The 16,433-nt window shown below is 44.0% G+C and overlaps 2 protein-coding genes across 2 annotated transcripts in view; one reads left to right on the forward strand and one right to left on the reverse strand.

Moving 5' to 3' along the window:
- lrp3 (low density lipoprotein receptor-related protein 3) overlaps positions 1–13,150 on the forward strand; it is a 72,816-nt gene extending 59,666 nt beyond the window's left edge. Inside the window, exon 8 of the mRNA XM_080186661.1 lies at positions 13,042–13,150. The gene's annotated coding sequence lies outside the window, so the exon portion shown is untranslated. The remainder of the gene's footprint in view (positions 1–13,041) is intronic.
- LOC145341754 (large neutral amino acids transporter small subunit 2-like) overlaps positions 1–16,433 on the reverse strand; it is a 73,396-nt gene that overhangs the window by 24,370 nt on the left and 32,593 nt on the right. Inside the window, exons 4-5 of the mRNA XM_080186662.1 lie at positions 13,034–13,159; positions 4,307–4,460 (exon numbers count right to left, since the gene is read on the reverse strand). Of these exons, the coding sequence (XP_080042788.1) occupies positions 4,307–4,460; positions 13,034–13,159 (280 nt within the window). The remainder of the gene's footprint in view (positions 1–4,306; positions 4,461–13,033; positions 13,160–16,433) is intronic.

Raw genomic sequence — 16,433 nt, forward strand, 5'->3', positions numbered from 1 at the left:
AGGATTGTATCACGGTGTCAGAGAGGAAGTTTGATGAGGACTTGTCTGTTGAGGTAGTATGGGCTGAGATTAGAAATAGGAGAGGGGAGGTCACCCTGTTGGGAGTCTTTTATAGACCTCCTAAAAGTTCTAGAGAAGTTGAGGAAAGGATTGCGGAGACGATCCTGGATAGGAGTGAAAGTAATAGGGTAATTGTTATGGGGGACTTTAACTTTACTAATATTGATTGGAATAGCTATAGCTCTAGCTCATTAGAGGGGTCAGTTTTTGTGCAAAGCGTGCAGGAAGGTTTTTTGACTCAGTATGTTGATAGGCCAACTAGAGGTGAGGCTATATTGGATTTGGTGCTGGGAAATGAGCCAGACCAGGTGCTAGACTTGGAAGTTGGTGTGCATTTTGGTGATAGTGACCACAATTCGGTTACGTTCACTTTAGTGATGGAAAGGGATAGGCATGAACCTCGGGTCAGTAGTTTTAGCTGGGGGAAGGGTAATTATGAGGCTATTAGGAGAGAATTAGGAAGCATAGGTTGGACTAGGAGACTACAGGGTCTCGGAACGTCCGAAATGTGGAGTTTTTTCAAGGAGCAGCTACTGCGAGTCCTTGATATGTATGTCCCTGTCAGGCAAGGAGGAATTGGTCGAGCTAGGGAACCGTGGTGCACTAAGAAAGTTGGTTTGCTGGTTAAAAAGGAAAAGGAGGCTTATGTCCGGATGAGACTTGAGGGCTCAGGTAGTGCACTAGAAAGCTTTAGATTGGCTAGGAGGGAGTTGAAGAGTGAGTTAAGAAGGGCTAAAAGAGGACATGAGAAGACTTTGGCTGATAGGATTAAGGAGAATCCTAAGGCGTTCTATAGATATGTTAAGAACAGAAGGTTGGTTAGGGCAAGTTTGGGGCCAGTTAGAGACAGCAGTGGGAATTTGTGTGTGGAGCCGGAAGAGATTGGAGAGGCATTGAACCAATATTTCTCTTCGGTGTTCACACAGGGGGACATAAATGTAGCTGTGGAGAACACTGGGTTACAGGGTTGTAAACTGGACAGTATTGCAGTTGATAAGGAGGATGTGCTAGATATTCTTGAGGGTTTGAAAATAGATAAGTCCCCTGGGCTGGACGGGATTTACCCTAGGATTCTCTGGGAGGCAAGAGAGGCGATTGCAGAGCCTCTGGCTCTGATCTTCAGGTCGTCGTTGGTCACAGGTATAGTGCCGGAAGATTGGAGGATAGCGAATGTTGTCCCATTGTTTAAGAAGGGGAACAGAGACTTCCCCGGGAATTAAAGACCGGTGAGTCTTACTTCTGTTGTGGGTAAGGTTTTAGAAAAAATTATTAGGGATAGGATTTATAGTTATTTAGAGAGTAATGAATTGATTGGAGATAGTCAGCATGGTTTTGTGGAGGGTAGGTCGTGCCTTACTAACCTTATTGAGTTTTTTGAGAAAGTGACCAAAGAGGTGGATGGGGGTAAGGCAGTTGACATGGTATATATGGACTTTAGTAAGGCGTTTGATAGGGTTCACCATGGAAGGCTTCTGCAGAAAATGCAGATGTATGGGATTGAGGGTGATTTAGGTAATTGGATCAGGAATTGGCTGGCGGATAGGAGACAGAGGGTGGTGGTTGATGGTAAGTATTCGTCATGGAGTTCAGTTATGAGTGGTATGCCTCAGGGATCTGTTTTGGGGCCACTGCTGTTTGTAATTTTTATAAATGATCTGGATGAGGGTATAGTTGGGTGGATTAGTAAATTTGCTGATGACACCAAAGTCGGAGGTGTGGTAGATAGTGAGGAAGGGTGTCTTAGTTTACAGGGGGACTTGGACAAGTTGCAGAGCTGGGCCGAGAGGTGGCGGATGGAGTTTAATGCGGAAAAGTGTGAGGTAATTCACTTTGGCAGGAATAACAGATGTGTTGAGTATAGGGCTAACGGTAGGACTCTGAATAGTGTGGATGAACAGAGGGATCTAGGTGTATGTGCACATAGATCCCTGAAAGTTGGGAATCAAGTAGATAGGGTTGTTAGGAAGGCATACGGTGTCTTGGCGTTTATTGGTAGGGGGATTGAATTTAGGAGCCGCAGCGTCATGTTGCAACTGTACAAGACTCTGGTGCGGCCGCACTTGGAATATTGTGTGCAGTTCTGGTCCCCACATTACAGGAAGGATGTGGAGGCTTTGGAGAGGGTGCAGAGGAGGTTTACCAGGATGTTGCCTGGTATGGAGGGGAGGTCCTATGAGGAGAGACTGAGGGATTTGAGGTTGTTTTCGTTAGAAAGAAGGCGGCTGAGAGGGGACCTTATTGAAACATATAAGATGATTAGAGGTTTAGATAGGGTGGACAGTGATAGCCTTTTTCCTCGGATGGAGAAAGCTAGCACGAGGGGGCATAGCTTTAAATTAAGGGGTGGTAGTTATAGGATGGATGTCAGGGGTAGGTTCTTTACCCAGAGGGTGGTGAGGGATTGGAATGCCCTGCCTGCTGCAGTTGTAAATGCGCCTAGTTTGGGGGCATTTAAGAGATCCATGGATAGGTTTATGGATGGAAAGGGTTTGGTTTAGGTTAGAGGGTCATTGCTTTTTAACTGGTCGGCGCAACATCGTGGGCCGAAGGGCCTGTTCTGCGCTTTTATGTTCTATGTTCTAAGAGTGTTAGACAGGGTAGATTTAGAAAGAATGTTCCCAATGGTGGGGGAGTCCAGAACTAGAGGTCATAGTTGAGGTTAAGGGGTAAATCTTTAGGACTGAGGTTAGGGGAAATTTCTTAACACAGACGGTGGTGAATGTGTAGAATTCACTACCACAGAAATTAGTTGAAGCCAAAACATTGCCTGATTTCAAGAAAAAAAATTAGATATAGCTCTTGGGGCTAAAGGGATCAAAGGATATGGAAAGAAGGAGGGATCAGAATATTGATTTTGATGATCAGCCATGAGCGTAATGATGACAAAGCAGACTCGAAGGACCGAATGGCCTATTCCTGCATCTATTTTCTGTGTCTCTAAAACCCCCTCATAAATACAGGATTTTCCTTGTAACTTCACTGCAGTGTTAATGTAAGCATACTTCTGAGTGATTTGATTTATTATTGTCACGTATTCGTATACAGTGAAAGGTATTGTTTCTTGCGTGCTATACAGACAAACCATTTTGTGCATAGAGAAGGAAAGGAGAGACTGCAGAATACCTGTGACACTAATAGAATCATAGTATCCCTACAGTGCACTAGGCAGCCATTCGGCCTATCGAATCTGCACCAACCACAATCCCACCCAAACCCTATTCTCATAATCCCACATATTTACCCTGTTAATCTCCCAATACTAAGGACAATTTAACATGGCCAATCAACCTAACTCGCACATCTTTGGATTGTGGGAGGAAAGTAGAGCACCCGGAGGAAACCCACACAGACAGTGACCCGAAGCCGGAATTGAGCCAGGTTCCTGTTGCTGTGAGGCAGCAGTGCTAACTCACTGTGTCACCCCAATAAATGAACTAAAACTACAAAAAAAAACCCCAAACTCAACCCATCACTCTCAAAACCCTTAAACCCACCCCATCAACCTCAGAAACCCTCAAACCCAACCCATCAACCTCAGAAAACCTCAAACTCAATCCATCACTCTCAAAACCCTCAAACCCACCCCATCAACCTCAGAAACCTTCAAATTCAATTAATCACCCTTAGAAGCTCTCAAACTCAATCCGTCACTCTCAGAGAACTTCAAACTCAGCCCATCACCCTCAGAAACCCTCAAACCCATCCCATCACCCTCAGAAACCTAATCCCCAATTCCATCCAATCAGCAGAAAGAGTGAGCAGACGGCCGTGGTAATTCCAGTTTCTAGTACATTGCTACACTTGATGGCAATTGAGACGATATACATATTGGAATATAACTCTCAGTAACTCAATTCTCTACATCCCCGTGCATCACTATATTCGATGGAAGCCATAATGTGGTGTTGCTGGCGTTGGACTGGGGTAGGCAAGTAAATAGTCTCACCACACCAGGTTAAAGTCCAACAGGTTTATTTGGTAGCACGAGCTTTCCTGACTCACCTGATGAAGGGGTAGTGCTCCGAAAGCTCATGTACCAAATAAACCTGTTGGGACTTTAACCTGCCGTTGTGAGACTACTTACTATATTTGATGGAGACTGAGATATATATATATTGGAATGTTACTCTCAGTAACTCAATTCCCTACATCACCATGCATCAATATATTATGTGGAGATTGAAAAAAATATTTTAGAACTGGGCTGTTGTTTCAACACTCAAAGTTGTCCCTAACCTGACTGTACCTGCATGGATCCACTAATTCTTCTGTCACATAGTTTAGGAAGTTCCAGCCACTGTAGGAGAACGATCCCTGGAGGAACGCGAGGGCTATGTGTCCAACCCCAGGAGATGTCTGACTTTCAAACGCAGTGCTGGGCTTCAAGAATTCATACTGACCTGTGGAAAAAGTCCAGTGTTTGTATTATATACAAGATCACAGAATCCCACCCAGTGTCACAAACTGAGGGGAAATGAAATTGCATTTCTATAACAGTTTTCACAATTTCAGGGTGTCTCCAAGTGTTTACAGCTAATGGACTACTTCTGAAAAGTAGTGACTTTGTAATGTAGGAAACACACAACCAATTTATGGATAGCATGCTCTCCATGGGGAAAATATGAACTAGGACACTGGGGAGAACTCCCTTGCTCTTTTTCAACTTTACAATCATGGGATCCCTTGGGTCCCACTGAGGTTCCACTAAGTTAAATTTAAAGTTTATTTATTAGTCACAAGTAAAGCTTACGTTCATGCTGCAATTAAGTTATGTGAAATTTCCCTAGTTGCCTCAGTCTGGTGCCTGTTCAGGTCAATGCACCTATCCAGAACATCTTTCAGACTGTGGGGGGAAACTGGAGCAGCCAGAGAAAACCCATGCAGACATGGGGAGAATGTGCAAACTCCACACAGATAGTGACCGATTAGGGCCCTTTGATAGAAATGTAGAAACTAAAAGCAGGAGCAGGCCATTCGACCCTTTCGGCCTGCTCTGCCATTCATTCTGGTCATGGCTGATCATCGAATTCAATATCGTGATACCCTCATATCCCTTGATTCCTTTACCCCCAAGAGTTATATCTAATTTCTTCTTGAAATCAGACATTTTGGCCCAACTACTTTCTGTGATAGAGAATTCCACACATTCACCAGCCTCTGGGTGAAGAAATTTCTCCTCACCTCAGTTCTAAAATGTTTACCCCTTATCCTCAAACTATGACCCCCAGTTCTGGACTCCCCCACCATTGGGAACAGGAATGGTTGTTGCAGGTTCCGGGGTTCAGGTGTTTCAGTCAGAGCAGAGAAGGTGGTAGAAGAGGGGGAGGCGTGGCATTGTTAGTCAAGGACAGTATTACGGTGGCAGAAAGGTCGTTTGATGTGGACTTGTCTACTGAGGTGGTATGGGCTGAGATTAGAAACAGGAAAGGAGAGGTCACCCTGTTGGCAGTTTTTTATAGGCCTTCAAAAAGTTCCAGAGATGTAGAGGAAAGGATTGCAAAGATGATCCTGGATAGGAGCGAAAGTAACAGGGCAGTTGTTATGGGGGACTTTAACTTTACAAATATCGATTGGAAAAGCTATAGTTCAAGCACGTTAGAGGGGTCAGTTTTTGTCCAATGTGTGCAGGAAGGTTTCATGACACAGTACGTAGATAGGCCAACAAGAGGTGAGGCTACATTGGATTTGGTACTGGGTAAAGAACCAGACCAGGTGTTAGACTTGGAGATAGGTGAGCACTTTGGTGATAGTGACCACAATTCAGTTACGTTTACCTTAGTGATGGAAAGGGATAAGCATATACCGAAGGGCAGAAGTTATTGCTGGGGGAAAGGTAATTATGAGGCTATTAGGCGAGATTGAGGATGCATAGGGTGGAGTAGGAAATTGCAGGGGCTGGGAACATCTGAAATGTGGAGCTTATTCAAGGAGCAGCTACTGCGAGTCCTTGGTAAATATGTACCTGTCAGGCAGGGAGGAAGTGGTCGAGCGAGGGAACCGTGGTGTGCTAAGGAAATTGAATCTCTGGTGAAGAGTAAGAAGGAGGCTTATGTAAAGATGAGACGTGAAGGCTCAGTTAGGGCACTGGAGAGTTATAAATTAGCCAGGAAGGAGCTAAAGAGAGAGTTAAGAAGAGCTAGAAGAGGACATGAGAAGACTTTGGCGGATAGGATCAAGGAAAATCCTAAAGCTTTCTACAGGTATGTCAAGAATAAAAGATTGGTTAGGGCAAGATTAGGGCCAGTCAGAGACAGCAGTGGGAAGTTGTGCGTGGAGCGTGAAGAGATAGGAGAGGCACTGAATGAGTATTTTTCGTCAGTATTCACACAGGAAAAAGTCAATGTAGTCGAGGAGAATACTGCAATACCAGGTAGTAGACTAGACGGGATTGAGGTACATAAGGAGGAGGTGTTAGCAATTCTTGAGAGTATGAAAATAGATAAGTCCCCTTGGCTGGATGGGATTTACCCTAGGATTCTCTGGGAGGCTAGGGAGGAGATTGCAGAGCCTTTGACTTTGATCTTCATGTCATCATTGGCTACAGGTGTAGTGCCGGAAGACAGGAGGATAGCAAATGTTGTCCCCTTGTTCAAGAAGGGGAGTAGAGACCATCCTGGGAATTATAGACCAGTGAGCCTTACTTCTGTTGTGGGCAAAGTTTTGGAAAGAATTATAAGGGATAAGATTTATAATCATCGAGAGAGAAATAAGTTGATTAGGGATAGTCAACATGGTTTTGTGAAGGGTAGGTCATGCCTCACAAACCTTATCGAGTTCTTTGAAAAGGTGACCAAAGAGGTGGATAAGGGTAAGGCAGTTGACGTGGTAAATATGGATTTTAGCAAAGCATTTGATAAGGTTCCCCATGGTAGGCTATTGCAGAAAATGCAGATGCATGGGATTGAGGGTGATTTAGCAGTTTGGATCAGGAATTGGCTAGCTGATAGAAGACAGAGGGTGGTGGTTGATGGGAAATATTCAACCTGGAGTTCAGTTACAAGTGGTGTATCTCAGGGATCTGTTTTGGGGCCACTGCTGTTTGTCACTTTTATAAATGACCTAGATGAGGGTGTAGAAGGATGGATTAGTAAATTTGCTGACGACACCAAAGTCGGAGGAGTTGTAGACAGTGAGGATGGATTTACAGTTTGCAGAGGGACATAGATAAGCTGCAGAGCTGGGCCGAGAGGTGGCAAATCGAGTTTAATACGGAAAAGTGTGAGGTGATTCACTTTGGTAAGAGTAACGGGATTACAGAATATAGGGCTAACGGAAGGACTCTTAGTACTGTTGACGAGCAGAGAGATCTTGGGGTACATGTGCATAGCTCCCTGAAAGTTGGCACCCAGATTGATAAGGTTGTTAAGAAGGCGTATGGTGTGTTAGCTTTTATTGGTAGAGGGATTGAATTTCGGAGCCGTGAGTTCATGTTACAACTGTACAAAACTCTGGTGCGGCCGCACTTGGAGTATTGCGTACAGTTCTGGTCGCCGCATTATAAGAAAGATGTGGAGGCATTGGAAAGGGTGCAGAGGAGGTTTACCAGGATGTTGCCTGGTATGGTGGGAAGGTCTTATGAGGAAAGGCTGAGGGACTTGAGGTTATTTTCATTAGAGAGAAGAAGGTTATGAGGTGACCTGATTGAGGCATACAAGATGATCAAAGGATTGGATAGGGTGGACAGTGAGAGCCTTTTTCCTTGGATGGTGATGGCTAACACGAGGGGACATAGCATTAAATTAAGGGGTGGTAGTTATAGGACGGATGTCAGAGGTAGGTTCTTTACTCAGAGGGTAGTAAGGGCGTGGAATGCCCTGCCTGCAGCAGTAGTGGACTCGCCAACTTTAAGGGCGTTCAAATGGTCAGTGGATAGGCATATGGATAACATTGGAATAGTTTAGGTTAGAGGGTCATTAGATTGGTTCCACTGGTCTGTGCAACATCGAGGGCCGAAGGGCCTGTACTGCGCTGTAATGTTCTATGTTCTAACATTCTTTCTGAATCTACTCCGTCTAACCCTATTATAAGTTTCTATGAGACTCCCTCTTAGCCTAGAGGGGATCTTATTGAAACATATAAGATGATTAGAGGTTTAGATAGGGTGGACAGTGATAGCCTTTTTCCTCGGATGGAGAAAGCTAGCACGAGGGGGCATGGCTTTAAATTAAGGGGGGGTAGTTATAGGACGGATGTCAGGGGTAGGTTCTTTACCCAGAGGGTGGTGAGGGATTGGAATGCCCTGCCTGCTGCGGTTGTAAATGCGCCTAGTTTGGGGGCGTTTAAGAGATCCGTGGATAGGTTTATGGACGAAAAGGGATTGGTTTAGGTTAGAGGGTCATTGTTTTTTTTTAGCTGGTCAGCGCAACATCGTGGGCCGAAGGGCCTGTTCTGCGCTGTAATGTTCTATGTTCTAAACGCCAGTGAATATAATCCTAACCAACTTAGTCTCTCCTCATATGACAGACCTGCCATCCCAGGATCAGCCTGGTAAACGTTCACTGTACTCCCTCTATAGCAAGAACTTCCCTCAACTTTGTTCAACAGGATCAATTTGTTATTTCTGTCCTTTATTGTGGACTTTTTCTGGGACCTTTTTCTACTCCGTGTTTGTTACTGCCCGGGACCTTCTTCTGGGACCTTCTCTCTGTGCTCCTCCCTGTGTCCTACTCCGTAGGACAGCTTCTCTACAGTGGCTGCTCTTGCAGTCTCCTGACCTGCGGTTTCACTTCTTCTTGCTCTCGTGTGCTGGCATGGAGGACTGGTTTCCTGACAAACTGTGTGGCCATCTCCCAGCTGGTGCATGTATAGGAAGTCTGAGGCCCAGCTGAAGTTCTTGAGCTCCAACTACCGATTTAACCACAAGCAAAGCATTCATTTTCTTGGGGGTTTGTCACAATGACCCTTCAGCGGCAAGAAGAAATGAAGACTACCCTGAACAGCAGAATGGAGGAACATCGGAAAAACATGACAAAGACTCTGGCGAATTACAAGAAATTGCAAGATGAAGTAATTGAACTCTGCAAAGAAAAGGAAAACTTGTTGAAGGATCTTCACACGCTACGCAGATCCCTCAGGTCACAGTTTGTTTCTCTGGAAGATCAGAAAATGAAACAGAGTGAAATTAACATCACTGTGAACAAACTGAATAACCAGAGAAGACTCAATATATTTCAGGAGGAATCCAAGACGCACAAGAAGGAGACTGAAGAACTGAAGAAAACTGTAGGACATTTGGAAGAAGGTTTAGATGAAACACATTTCTAACAATATATATGAAGATATGGAATTAAATTTATTAATGCTATGTGTGAAAAGGATGACCGTGTGGAAAATGTATGAGTTTGTAGTTAGAGGTGAAACTACAAAATGAAAGATTGCAGGACAAAAAGGGAAAGTGGAAGAATTCTCGTGTACCAGAGCAATAAAAAGTAGAAATCTTGCCACTCCAGTTCATACATTCATCAGTACATACAAATTAGGAACAGGAGTAGGGGAAGGCGATGATGTAGTGGTATTATCGCTGTTATATTAATCCAGAAACTCAGCTAATGTTCTGGGGACCCAGGTTCAAATCCTGCCATGGCAAATGGTGGAATTTGAATTCAATAAAAAAAACTGGAATTAAGAATCTGCTGATAACCATGAAACCATTGTCAATTGTCAGAAAAACCCATCTCGTTCACTAATGTCCTTACCTGGTCTGGCCTACATGTGACTTCAGAGCCACAGCAACGTGGTTGACTCTCAATTGCCCCTCCAAAGGCAACTAGGGATGGGCAATAAATGCTGGCCAGCCAGCGACACCCATGTCCCCAAATGATTTAAAAATGAATTTTTTAAAAATCGGCCCCTTGAACCTGCTCTGCCATTCAGTAAGAACATGGCTGATCTGACTGTAACCTCAACTTCACATTACTGCCTACCCCGGGTAGCCTTTCACCCCCTTGTTAATTGAGAATCTATCTCGCTCTGCTTTAAAAATATTCAGATTTTGCTCCACTGCCTTTTGAGAGAATTCCAGAGACTCACCGCCCTCTGAAAGAGAAACATTCTCCTTGTATCTATCTTAAATAAGCAACCCCTTATTTTTAAACAGTGACCCCCTAGTTCTAGATTCTCCCACAAGAGGAAACATCTCCTCCACGACCACCCTGTCAAAATAGCAATCAATAAAAGAGTTCGCTACCACTTTTAGAGCATAACCAATTGAAAGACAGGATGAACATGGATACTGTTAGGCCGAAGAAGCACCTGAATGGAAAAGAGGAGGCATTGAAAAGAAAGTTGCTCCAAGCTGCGAGTGGATAATGGAGCCATGAATAGCACAATTACAGAACTGAAACAAGTCCAACTTCACAGGAGACAGGCTTGTTCAAAAGCAAAATGAAGGACAAAGGCAAAACTTTGCTGCAGGTGGAGAAAGAAATGATGGGAATGAGATTGGAAAATATAAATCCAAAGCTGAAGATTGAAGAAGCTGAAAGGAAAAGCACTGGCTGCCTCAAATTTACAGAGAACTGTCACGTTATTGAAAAATGGCATGGCTGAAATGAAAATCAAAAACCCAGAATGTTGACAACGATCAACAGTTGCAAGAGAAAGTGGAAGTTCTCACAAAGGGAAGGTGAAGAGTCTCCGTAACCACTGACAGAAGTGAAATTAAAGAATGTGCATTTGAAGGATCGTGCACAGGGATTAGACTTGGCTAAGGAAAAATTGCTGTGTAGAGAAAACCGATATTCATTTCATACAATGCAGAAGGAGGCCATTCGGCCCATTGTGTCTGCGCAGAACATAATCTTACCCAGGCCCTATCCCCATAACCTCACACATTTACCCTAGTTAGTCTCCCTGTCACTAAGGGGCAATTTATCATGGCTAATCCACCTAAACTGCACAGGAATGTGGGAGGAAACCAGAGCATCCAGAGGAATCCCATGCAGACGCAGGGAGAATGTGCAAACTCCACACAGACAGTGATCCAAGCCGGGAATCAAACCCGGGTCCCTGGCGCTGTGAGGTAGCAGTGCTAACCACTGTGCCACCGTGCTGCTGGGAATCGAACCCGGTCCCTGGCGCTGTGTGGCAGCAGTGCTTACCTCCATGCCATCATGCTGCCCCGGGTCCCTGGCACTGTGAGGCAGCAGTGCTAACCCACTGTGCCACCCTATGTGGAAGATGAGTTTCTGACTATTGAGGATAATGAAAAATGCCTGGAACAGGAAAAGGGATTACCAGCAAATCAGAACAATTAGTTCTGAATTCAGAATGAACCAAAACTGATGAAATGTTGGAGTTTCATCCTGAAAACAGCAATGAAATTCTTGAACTTTGATCTAATCTGAAGAACATTAAAGACGCGATATATAGTTTGGAAGAGCAAATCCAGTAAAGGAAAATTCCAGGAAACAGATTGAGGATCTAACAAGTGAATTGAATTACTGTAAGGAGCAGAAAGGAACTGAATATCCAGGTGAAGTTGTTAATCTCGTAAAAGGGTTTTGCTTTGAAACAAAGACAAGTGAACTAACCTGAGTAGTTACTGAGCTAGTTAATAGGCTTGAAAAAGAACTGGAAAATAAGGGATTAAATAAACATTTGAGTGAAATTTTGAAACAAGTGGAACTAAAGGTTTCATTTTTGTAACATCAATTTGCAGAAAGAACATGGGGGACCCCAGGGAGAAAGAAAAAACCTGAGTCCAATTTATAAATGAATGGAGTGAACCTTCCCTCTGGAAAGAACGGGATAAGCAAATGATATCTGATCAAAGAACATGAAAGAGCGCAGGATGTGAGCCAGATGTTGAAACTCAAGTATTTGAAATACCAAATGCTACAATTTCAACTCTGAACCAACAATGTTACCCCAAAGCAACTGAAACTCTACTGAAAGGGAAGAGAACAAGATCTTGAAGATTGTAAAGCTTCAAGGCCATCTGAATTTCTCAGAACCGCAAAATTATTACGTGCAGAAGGAGGCCATTTGGTCCATCATGTCTGGACTGGCTCTGCAAATAAGCATTATGACTGAATGCCATTGTCCTGCCTTTTTCCCATACCCCTGCACATTCTTTGTATTCAGATAATTATCTAATGTCCTCTTGAATGCCTCGATTGAACTTGCCTCCCCCACAATTCCAGGCAGTGCATTCCAGACCCCAAACACTCACTGTGTGAAGAGGCTTTTCTCACATCACATTTGTTTCTTTTGTGAATCACTTTAAATCTGTCCCCTCTCTTTCTTGATCCTTCTACGTGTGGGAATAGTTTCTCCCGATCGACTGTCTTGTCCCTTCATGATTTTGAACATCTCTATCAAATCTCCTCTTAGCCTTCTTGTCTCCAAAGAGAACAGTCCCAACCTCTCCAATCTGTCCTCATAACTGACGTTTCTCATCCCTGAAACCATTCTTGTAAATCCCTTCTGCACTCTCCAATGCGATCACATCTTTCTTATAGTGTGGTGTCCAGAACTTACACAATACGATGCACGATACAGCTAGACCGAACTAGTGTCTTGTATGTTTATGAATTTGTAATTCAGAGATTTGGAGGCAGAGAGTCACATGTGTTACTCTGTGTGCAGAGACAGTCTGCAACAAGTTGACGTGGCGATAGTACCTAGATAGGGCTATACCTTGGAGATGTATATGTATATATATAGTTGTGTGATACCAATAAATAGTTTATGTTCAACCACACAAGCTTCCAGACCTTGCAACATCCTCCTTTGAAACATTCCTTAAAACCTACCTCTGACCCAGCTTTGCATATCTCCTTATGGCGCTCAGTGTCCAATATATGTTTGAAATGGTTCCTATGAAACATGTTAGGATGTTTTAATACGGTGGAGGTGCTATATGAATTCAAATAGTTGTAGACTAGCTGGAGTGAAGTCTTCTGTGTGAAGATAATCAACAGAATATCACAATTTTGTGTTGATTCGATTCTGTGAAGAATGTGTCCATTACCTTTACAGATCTGCACAAACCCCATGACTATGATGAGTCCAAGGGCCAGGAGTTTTCCAGCAGTGAAGAGATCCTGGACTCGGGTAACCCATCGAACGCTGGAACAATTGACCCAGGTCAGCAGCACTGCGACAATGAGAATTGAGTGAGTGACGACCAAAGATTTCAATACATCATTCAATATTTTCATTCCCAATTCCACCTTAGCCAATCCACCTAACATAGAACAGTACAGCACAGTACAGGCCCTTCGGCCCTCAATGTTGTGCCAAGCTTTGTCCGAAACCAAAATCGAGCTATCCCACTCCCCATCGTTTGGTGTGCTCCATGTGCCTATCCAATAAGCACTTGAAAGTTCCTGAAGTGTCCAACTCCACTATGACAGCAGGCAGCCCATTTCCACACCCCAACCACTCTCTGAGTAAAGAACCTACCTCAGACATCCTTCCCATATCTCCCACCATGAACCTTATAGTTATGCCCCCTAGTAATAGCTATATCCACCCGAAGAAATAGTCTCTTCACGTCCACTCTATCGATCCCCCTCATCATCTTATAAACCTCTATTAAATCACCTCTCATCCTCCTCCACTCTAAAGAGAAAAGCCCCAGCTCCCTCAACCTTTCCTCATAAGACCTACCCTCCAAACCAGGCAGCATCCTGGTAAATCTCCTCTGCACTCTCTCCAATGCTTCCACATCCTTCTTATAGTGAGGTGGCCAGAATGCAAATATTCCAAATGTGGTCTCACCAAGATCCTGTACAGTTGCAGCATAACCCCACGGATGTTAAACTCAAACCCCCGTTAATAAATGCTAACGCACTATAGGCCGTCTTCATGGCTCTATCCACTTGAATGGCAACCTTCAGAGATCTGTGGGTATGAACCCTAAAATCTCTCTTTTCCTCCACATACCTCAGAACCCTGCCGTTGACCCTGTAATCCACATTCAAATTTGTCCTACCAAACTGGAGCACCCGGAAGAAACCCATGCAAACAAGGGGAAAACGTGCAAACTCCACACAGTCACCCAAGGCCAGAGGGAGCTTCACTCTGTATCTAACCCCATGCTGTACCTGTCCTGGGAGTGTTGATGGGGGACAGTGTAGAGGGAGATTTACTCTGTTACTGATGCCATGATTCCTGTCATCAGATATTTATCCCAAAGTATTTGAAGGGAGCATTTCATGGAGCGTCAAATCTTTTTAATTAGTCTTCATCAATATCACCATTCTGATTCATCTATGTCTCAGCAAGTTCAAATAATTCTTCACTTCCACAATTTTACGTTCCAACGTCTCTGAGTTCACTGTTGTGATTTCATTTGCCTTCTGTTAGTTCTGATGTGCGTACCAATGGAGCAGTTTGAAATAATTTCTGCTGCTAAATACAGTAATCTCTTTGTTTCTCCATGTGGACTTCATCTTTCACCATGAAGATTGCTACATGGAATTGTAATATTGCAGCCATCACAGAGACATGGTTGAGGGAGGGGCAGGATTGGCAACTCAACACTTTGGGATATAGAATCTGCAGGTGAGACAGAGGAAGGGGTAAAAGAGGAGGAGGAGGCATTATTAAGTAAGGAGTCAGCTACTGCAGTAAGAAGAGATGGAGTGGAATTTTACTGCCTCGCTTGTCCCAAAACCGTAAAATCCCACCCAAAGTCAATGGACCTTCCCATTGTCCGCCCCTTTCCTGCTCAAATTCCCATGGTGGTAAAATTCCGGCCATGACGTCTTGGAGGGAACATCAAATAAAGCTTTGTGGGTAGAATTTAGGAATAAAAAAGGGACAGCCACGTTGTTAGGTGTTTTCAGATAGTCAGAAAGATATTGAGGAGCAAATATGTGCTCAGTTTGTGGAGATGTGTAAAAATAACAACAATGTGGTAATTATTTTAGGTGATTTGAACTTCCCAACATTAATTGGGATAGACATAGGGCTTGGATAGTGTGGATTTCTGGAAATGTGTACAAGAGAACTCTTTAAGCCAACATATAGAGGGTCCAACAAGGGAGGGAGCTGTGCTGGACCTGGTTGGAGATGGTGATGGGTGAGCATTTTGGTGATAGCAACCACAACATGGTACAATTTAACCTTGTCATGGACGAAGAAATAGACAAATTCCAAAAAAAAGTTTTGGATTGGGGAAGAGTGGAGTTTAGTAAAATAAAACAGGATCTAATCAAGGTAAACTGGGAACAGCTATTAATGGGGAGATGTACAGAAGAGTAGTCCCTGGTGCTATGTGGCAGCAGTGCACATATTTGGCCTGGTGGTTGACAGGCTGAATGTCTTAGAATGGTCAAATGGGCAAAAAAGTGGCAGATGGAATTTAACCCTGAAAAGTGTGAGGTGATACACTTCGGAAGTAGTAATTTGACAAGAAAGTATTCAATGAACAGCATGACACCTGGAAGCTCTGCGGAACAAAGACACCTTGGTGTGTTTGTCCACAGATCTCTGAAGGGCATGTTAGTAGGGTGGTGAAAAAGGCATGTGGGACACTTGCCTTTATCAATTGAGGTATAGATTACAAAAGTGTGGCACGGTGGCACAGTGGTTAGCACTGCTGCCTCACAGTTCCAAAGACCCGGGCTCAGTTCCCGGCTTGGGTCACCATCTGTGTGGAGTCTGCATATTCTCCCCGTGTCTGTGTGGGTTTTCTTCAGGTGCTCCAGTTTTCTCCTACAGTCCAAAAAATGTGCAGGGTAGGGTGCATTGGCCATGCTAAATTCTCCCTCAGTGTACCCAAACAGATGCCAGAGTATGGTGACTAGGGGATTTTCACAGTAACTTCACTGCAGTGATAATGTAAGCCTATTTGTGACTAATAAATGACTCTGTGAAAAGCTGCTAAGTCATGGTGGAGTTGTTTCGAAGTTTGGTGAGGCCACAGTGAGAGTACTATGGACAGTTCTGGTTACCATGTTATCGGAAGGGTATGATTGCACTGGAGGGAGTGTAGAGGAGATTTATCAGGATGCTGCCTGGGATGGAATGTTTAAGTTATGAAGAGAGCTTGGGTTGTTTTTGTTGGAGCGGAGAAGACTGAGGGGTGATTTGATCGAGATGTTCAATATTATGAGGGGCATGGACAGAGTGGATAAAGAGCAGCTGTTCCCCTTAGTCAAAGGATCAGTCATGAGGGGACATAAGTTCAAGATGAGGGGCAGGAGGTTTAGGGAGGATGTGAGGAAAAACCTTTTTAACCAGATGGTGGTGATGTCTGGAATGGGCTGCCTGAGAAGATGGTAAAGGCAGGTTGCCTCATATCTTTGAAAAAGTATTTGGATGAGAACTAGGCAGATCATAACATTCAGGGCTGTGGGCCAAGTGCTGGCAGATAGGATGGAGTGGGAATTCAGGTGTTTCTGATGTGTCGGTGTGGATTT

This window comes from Carcharhinus amblyrhynchos, chromosome 4 (genome assembly GCF_965287045.1).
Source record: "Carcharhinus amblyrhynchos chromosome 4, sCarAmb.v2.hapA, whole genome shotgun sequence".
Classification (NCBI taxonomy): Eukaryota; Metazoa; Chordata; class Chondrichthyes; order Carcharhiniformes; family Carcharhinidae; genus Carcharhinus; species Carcharhinus amblyrhynchos.